Source organism: Myotis nattereri, assembly GCF_964212035.1.
Source record: "Myotis nattereri genome assembly, chromosome: 8".
In the NCBI taxonomy this organism is placed as follows: Eukaryota; Metazoa; Chordata; class Mammalia; order Chiroptera; family Vespertilionidae; genus Myotis; species Myotis nattereri.
Genome location: NC_138083.1, coordinates 38,419,000 through 38,426,870, shown reverse-complemented (window position 1 = coordinate 38,426,870; position 7,871 = coordinate 38,419,000). Strand labels below are relative to the sequence as shown.

At 44.8% G+C, this 7,871-nt stretch overlaps 1 protein-coding gene across 1 annotated transcript; it reads left to right on the top strand.

Moving 5' to 3' along the window:
* Positions 1 to 536: 536 nt before the first annotated feature.
* On the top strand, positions 537 to 4,619 carry GHRH (growth hormone releasing hormone; the record flags this gene model as incomplete). Its single annotated transcript, XM_081097721.1, has 4 exons — positions 537 to 616; positions 937 to 1,041; positions 2,440 to 2,559; positions 4,616 to 4,619. 4 exons carry the CDS (start codon positions 537 to 539, stop codon positions 4,617 to 4,619), a joined length of 309 nt encoding a protein of 102 aa, XP_080953847.1.
* Positions 4,620 to 7,871: the final 3,252 nt, after the last annotated feature.

Genomic DNA, 7,871 nt, shown 5'->3' with positions numbered 1-7,871 from the left:
CAAAATTGCTTTCCTTAACTCAGTGGCTCTAGGAACTGAAAGTATAGATAACCTTTAGAGATTATTAACTTTGCTCAATTTTGCTTCTGTAAAACTGGTTTTGCAAGATAATTCCACATGCCAATGTCTAGCAGGATGTGGTTTTTGCCTTTATAAGCTGGCTACTGCTCTCACTCAGGCACTACGAGATTTGGAGAGCATTTGCCCCTTCATAGCCGGCGGCTTTGAAATAAATGTGGCTCCTTAATTCGACTTCTTGAGGCATCCTTGTGTGATTCGCAGGATACACTGCAACAACAGATGGAGAAAATGAGGTCAGAACTTGTGACTGACAGAGGCATAACTTGAACCCAGGTCTGTCTGACTTCCAGAGTCTGGGTTCTTCTTCCTACCCCACTCTTCCAAAGGACAAGGACCAAGGCTTGCACGAAGCCAAGTCTAGGGTTGGGCCCAGCCAGCAAAGGGCATCCCTGTGACTATGGCTACATCTGACCTCCCCTCCTATCGCTTTCCAGGTGCCACCACAAGGGTGAAGGATGCCGCTCTGGGTGTTCTTCCTCATGGTCCTAACTCTCAGTGGTGGCTGCCACTGCTCCTCACACTCCCCGACCCTCAGGTAAGCAGTCCTGCCAGCAGGGCCTGGATTTCCACCACCCCAAAACCATCCCTGCTGGAGGAGGGGTGCTTAGAGGATGCAGAATCCAGCCATCAGCTGGCCTCAGCCATCTCCTCAGGCAGCCCCCACTGCCATCTCTGGGAGGGGGACAGACTCTGAGCTTCAAAGAGGTTGGCTAGCCCAGGTTCCAACTCTCTCTGGGGATGAACAGGGAAAAGGGCAATACAAGGACCTAACAGAGACCTAATGAATGCAGCCACCTCTGTCCCCTCACCTGGGCCCACCAGACCACCCTTTGACCTTTGACTCCTCCCACATAGGATGCCACGGTATGCAGATGCCATCTTCACCAACAGCTATCGGAAGGTGCTGGGCCAGCTCTCTGCCCGTAAGCTGCTCCAGGACATCATGAGCAGGCAGCAGGCGTAAGCAGAAGTTCTAGGAATTTCTTTCCACACTGCAGCTGCATCAGAGTTTGGAGGGACCAACTTTGGTTTCTTCCTCTGCAAAGCATATGTCATTTCTGAACTTGCCGTAGCAGAAGGACCCCAGTGTCAAATCTCAGCTTACCTCTAGCTATTAAATGACTGTTGAACACTTGTTATGTGCTTCTCCCTATGCTGGGCTCCAACAGTAACAATACTGATGGTAGTTACCAGTAGATCGTTACTCTGTGCGTTGGGCTATTTACATGCACTTGGCACAGTGCTGGGCAGAGTGAGCCCTTGGTAGTGTTAGCCATTATTCCTCATTTCCTATTTGCTCTAACAACCCTATAAAGCAGGACTCTTACCCCCATCGTCTGGGGCCATTAATAGCTTCTAAAGGACACACACCAAAGAGTGGTAGATCTGGGTCCAAGCAGCCAAACTCCACAGCCCATCCATTTTTCAGTTTTAATTTTGAAAAAATTTCAAACTTACAGTGAAGTTGCATCAGTGACACAAAGGACTTCCACATACACTTCCCCATATTCAATAATTTCTAACATTTTTATCATATTTGCTTACTCTATAGCTATAGCTAGATATAGACCTATACATACAAACACATGTGCACATTTATTATTATTATTATTATTATTATTATTGCAGAACTACTTGAGAGTAAATTGCATTCATCATAACCCTTTACCCTTAAATACTACTGTGGGTGTCTCCCAATAGCTAATGAAAGGACATTCTCTTATATAATCACAGAATAATTATCACTTAGGGTCCGTATTAAAATGTCAGCAGTTATCCCAAAATGTCCTTTATAACAGGTATTTCTTTTCCTGATTCAGGATCATGGGTTGTATTTAGTTGTCATGTCTCTTTAGTTTTTTTCATCAGGAACAGTTCCTGTCTTTTAGTCCTGACGAATTTGTTTAATAAAGTCCAGTTGTTTATAGAATGTCTCTCATATTGGACTTGCCTGATGCTTCCTCACGATTAGTAGAGTCAGAGTAAGCAACAGAAGTGTCCTTCTCAATGCATTGTCTCAGGAGACACATGAGGTCGATTTGTCCCATTATTGGTGATAACTTTGATCACTTGGTTAACATGGTGTCTGCTGGGAGAAAAGTTAATATTTTCCCTTTTGTAATTAATAAGTAATCTGTGGGGAGATATTTTGCAAATGTCTATTTTGGAGCCTCTACTCTTCACTACATATATACTGCCTTCCTAAATGTTGCTGAATCTAATTCAGTTGGATTAGATACCAGATGTCAGAAAAGGGACACACCCTGCTCTGCTCACTTTGCCCCGGCCCTTCCCAGGCCTCTCCACATCCTACCCAAGGAGCAACCTCAGCTGTTTCTCTTTTTTCTAATGGAATAGAGAGAGAAACGAGGAGCAAGGAGCAAAGGTGTGGCTTGGGCGGCAGGTGGACGGCATGTGGGAAGACCAAAAGCAGATGGCATTGGAAAGCATCCTGGCAGCCCTGTCGCCGAAGCTCAGGTGGGAATACATGCATGTGTACGTGTATGCATGTGTGCGTGTATGGGTGTGCATGCACATGTGTGTGTGTGCATATCTAGGGAGCTCCGAGGCTTCCTTCCCCAAGGATCAGCAGGAAGAGGAACCTCCTCCTCTCCAAAAGCATGGGGCTCTGCCACGCCCTCCTGACACACATCGGGAACTGGAGGAAGGGGAGAAAATGTGTGATAGCGACTGGATCTTATCCACTGCTGTGTCTCCATGTGTAGTAAGAGGCTGGGCTCAGCGTCTGGGTCCAAAAACATAACTTACTCAATCGTTCTGGGGTAGAACCCAAGAACCTGAATTTTAACAAGTGTTCAGGGCAGGTCTGTTGGGTGTGATCTGAGAGGTGTGCTCTGGGTTCCTTGCCAAGCTCACAAAACGATAACGTCAAAGGAAGACAGCCCTTCCCAACACCCTCAGGTAGACTAGTGTGTGCAGCACTCAAGCAGGGGAGAGAGGGGAATAACACCCCATCTCACTGACCCTCACATTCCCACTGGGAGTCAGGGAAGATGAGGAATGAGCTTTCCCATTTTACAGAGGAGGAAACCCGAGGCAAAGAAGGGGCAGCAGCTGGCTCCAAGTCAGGGACTGGCAGGCCCAGCCGAGACCTGCTGCTTCTCTTTAGTTTCTTCACAAGAAGCCCACTTAGCAGACAGTTTCCCAAGAATGGTACGACTGTTGGGAGAACCTCTGCTATATTTTTTAGGCTGATTTTCAACTGTGAGCACAAATGTGTCCCAGCATGACTTTGCCAGGCACTTCTGGACCTAGTAAGCAAATCCAGTTTCTCCATGTGCCCTCTTACCTTCCTTATAACCTTATTAGACACCAAGAGCTCAGAGATCTCACCAACCTCAGTCCTGTGGAGATACAAGCAGCAGCAGGCTGATGGGCAGCTGCAGGAGGGGTAAGAACCAGGATGGGAGGCAGGATGCATATCTGAGCCCCAGGTCTGGTTCTGCAGCCAACTCACTGTACACAGCAAGCTGGCTGCCTGTTTCTTCCTCCATGAAGGGAGGGGGTTAACACCGACCACCTCTAAGGCCCCTAATGCCTCTAAGAATAATGCCTACCTTGTGCCTCTCATGCTGGGATTAGGTCATCATTCACCTGCTTTATGGCTCCCACAAGGCCCAGTAGGGTGGAGTGACCCCAAGGAGGGCCGAGTCCTAAGAATGCAGGCTTTGTTCCTGCAGGTGAAAAGCCAGAGGCTTCACAGAGCTCAAATTCACAGAGCAGCAGGAGGGGCCTGGAGGCTGCTATGGCCATTGTTCCTCCTCCAGCTCAAGGGCTGCAAATACCAGGGTATCACTGGTGGGCCTGGGAAAACATAAAATAAGAGTAAGTTCTTCCACCTTGATAGTGCAGTTGAACGATTTGGCAGATGGCACACTTTTGCACCCACCACCCTTCATGTCCACCTAACAGCTCTGTAAGGAACTGAGGTTCAGATTTGTCTGTCCTCCTGGCCCTTAAAAACATCCAATGACTTTTATGTGCCAGTCTCTGAGCTGAGGGAATAGCAGGGAATAGGACAGCAGTGGCTCCTGCTCTCATGGAATTCATAATGCAGTGAGACAGACAAAACTTAAGTACTTGTACAGTGGATTATTTAATTTGTGATAAATGGTATGAGACATAGGGGTAGGGTGAATGTGTGTGCCGCAAGGAATACCTAAGCTAACCCTGCAGTGACTTCAAAGGAAGTGATCAGCCTGGAATCTTAGTGGAAGAACTGGGGCTAACCATGAGGCTCTTTTTAGAATTTATTTCATGGCATTTGTTTTTGTCTGTCTGACATATTTTACTTAGTATAATACCTTCTAGAACCATCTATGTTGCAAATGGCAAGATTTTATTCTTTTTTATGGTTGAGTAATATTCCATTGTATACATGTACCACCTCTTGTTTATCCAACAGCCTACTGATGGGCACTTGGGTTGCTTCCATATCTTGGATTTGTAAATAATGCTGCAGTGAACATAGGGTGTGTATATCTTTTTGAATTCATGTTTTGGATTTCTTCAGGTAAAGACCCAGAAGGGGTATTGCTGAGTCATGGGGTAGCTCTATTTTTAATTTTTTGAGGACCCTCCATACTATTTTACATAGTGACTGCACCAATTTACTATCCTACCAACAGTGCACAAGGATTCTCTTCTCAAGAACGAGGTCCTTTTGGGACCCAGACAGTCTTAACACTGGAACATCCATCCCACTGGTTTCAACTGTCCATGCCCTAACCTGCCCTTTCTTCAGTCCCCATGATTGAGCTTGTTCTTTCTTTCTGCAACAGGAATTCCCAAGGATGAAGATTCTGCCTGTGTTTTATGCTGCCTGGAGCCAAAACACAACTGCATCCAGTTCAACCTACTTAATTTTTGACCTACTTTTTCTTTTATGAATACAATAAAATTCCCCCATCCTGGTCTGCAGTTCAATTTTCTTTAATCTTCCACCTAATTTGTATGTGTTTTACATAGTTATGTTTCCCAAAGTGGTATTACATGGTATAATAAAAAAAAATAGCTAACATTTACCAGACTGGGCAGTACCACCTGGGCAGCTTCATGCCTAGAATCTCATATGCTCCTTACATAGCCCAAAGGGATGCATTGGCACCCTTCTCATTTCACAGACAAGGAACCCAGGTATAGAAAGATTAACTGGATTGTTACGGTCACAGCCAACAAGGAGAGAGCTGGGGTTTAAACCAAAGCAGTACAGCCCAGAGCCAGCCTCTTGACCATATTCTTCTATTCTGGGCCAAACTCATCCTTCATTCATTTGATGACTTGTTCGTCTATAAGCAGTATCATATATTCGTTCAACATATATTTATAGAGTACCTACTATGTGCCAGGCATTGTTTTAGGCACTGGGAATATAGTTCCAAACAAACAGACAAAGCCCCTGACTTCAAAGAGCTTATATTCAAATTAGGGAAAGGATAACAAACACAAGTAAATATAGAATATGTCCAATAGTGGCAATTACAAAGGATAAATATTTAAGGGGTGGGAATGCCAGAGGGCATTATTTTATCTATAATGTACACATGTGCTGTGTAGTGGTCAGGGAAGGCCTCATTGATAAGGTACTTCACTTGAGTAAAGGCCTGAAGGAAGCAGGGTGTTGGCCTTGTGAATAACTGGGTCAAGAACATTCCATACAGAGTGAAATCCAACACAAAAGCCCTGAGGCAAGAGCAGGGAAGGAGGAAGAATAAGGAGGTTAGAGTGGCTAGAACAGAAAGAAGGTGTTGGAGGAAGGCAAGGAGGCCCAGATGGAGCAGGAGGTCAGCTCATGAGGACCCTGCAAGGCCATGGTAAGGACTTTGGATCTCACCCTTGGTGAGACTGGAGTCATCACAGAGTTTAAGCAGAAGAATGACATGATCGGACCTGCATTTAAAGTCACTCTGAGATGAGGTCAAATTCTGAGTACATTTTTTAAAATATATGTTTTTATTGATTTTAGAGAGGGAGAAAGGGACAGGAAGAGAGAAACATTGATCCACTGCCTCATGCACAGCCTGTACTAGGGATCAAGTTGGAAACCCGGGAATGTGCCCTGACCAGGAATCAACCAATCACCTCTGGATGCATGGGATTACCCTCTACCAACTAAGCCACACAGGCCAGGGATCTGAATACATTTTTTAAAAATATATTTTATTGACTTTTTACAGAGAGGAAGGGAGAGGGATAGAGAGTTAGAAACATCCATGAAAGAGAAACATCGAACAGCTGCCTCCTGCACACCCCCTACTGGGAATATGCCCGCAACCAAGGTACATGCCCTTGACCAGAATCGAACCTGGGACTCTTCAGTCCACAGGCTGACGCTCTAGCCACTGAGCCAAACTGGTCAGAGCTCTGAATACATTTTTAGGGTAGAACTCATTTGTTGATGGATAGAGTATGGGGATTGGAGATGAGTCAAGAATGACTCCAAAGTTGTTGGCTTGAGCAACTAACTGAAAGGATGGAGCTGCCATTTAGGAGCTTAGTGGATGGGAGAGGAATTCGGAGATGGGTTAGACATGTGGAAGTCTAAGTGAGGATGTTGAGTAGGCACCTGGATATCCTGAGTCTGGAGACTGGAGTTAGGAGAGAGGTCTGGGCAGCCAGTTTGGTTTGGCAGCTGTCACATTTAGATGGTTTTTAAAATCAGGAAAGTGATTTAGATCATCAATGAAAAAGTACGGAAAGAATAGAGAAGAGGTCCAAGAATTGAACCTGGGGCACCCCCACATTTAAAGTTTGGAAAAAAGATGAAGAACTAGCAAAGAAGACTGAGAAGGAGCAGGCAGTGAGCTACTGGGAAAATTACAAGAGAGAAATTTCAGAAGTCAACTGAAAAAAAGTGGTTCAAGAGGAAGAGAATGATCTGCTGTACAAAGTCAGGGTCAGGTCAGTCTGAAGGGTCAGGTCAGTTGAGAACTGACCATGGAAGTGACCATGGAAGACACTGATGACCTTGGCAAGAACAAACTGGGTGGAATGGTGGAGGCAAAAGTCTGACATGAGAAGGTTCAAGAGCAAATGGTAGGAGAGGAATCAGAGCTGGCGAGTATAGACCTAGCTGTCCAATATGGCAGCTACTAGTCACAGTGGCTACTGAACACTGGAAATGTGGCTAGTATGAACTGAGACACGCATTAAGTGTAAAATAGACACTGGATTCCAAAGACAACATGAAAAAAATAGCTCAAATTTTGTTTTATATTGATTACATGTTAAAATAATATTTTGGATATATTAGGTTAAATAACATTTTAAATTTTTCATCTGTTCCTTTTTTAGTTTTTTATTGTTGTTACTAGAAAATTTTAAAAATCACCCACATGCTTTGCATTACATTTCTATTGGACAGTACCAGTAGAGATAATTCTTTTATTTTTGCTATAAAAGGAAGATGAGAACTGAAGTCACTGACCAGAGGTACTTACGTCAGTGATTGTTTTGCTGGTGGAAATGGTGTTCTTTCACAGAGTCTCAAGAAAAGTGTGGGAGGATGAGGTCTGGTGGTAAGATTTATTTGGGTGGAAATAGAAGGCTACCCTGGGTTCCCAGTCTCATCTCCATCCATCCCATCATGAAAAAAGTCCAACCTTGTCTTTATCAGGCCCAGAAAAGAATGTGTCCAGACATTTTGCGCCATTGGTTTGGTCCATGTTAAAGCTTAGTCCATTCCAGTCTTTGTCCCCATCCAGCTAGCATAGTCTGTTTCCTGCTGCACTTTGGCTGGTGCTGCTGTACCCAGGCTCACACTGTCTGTC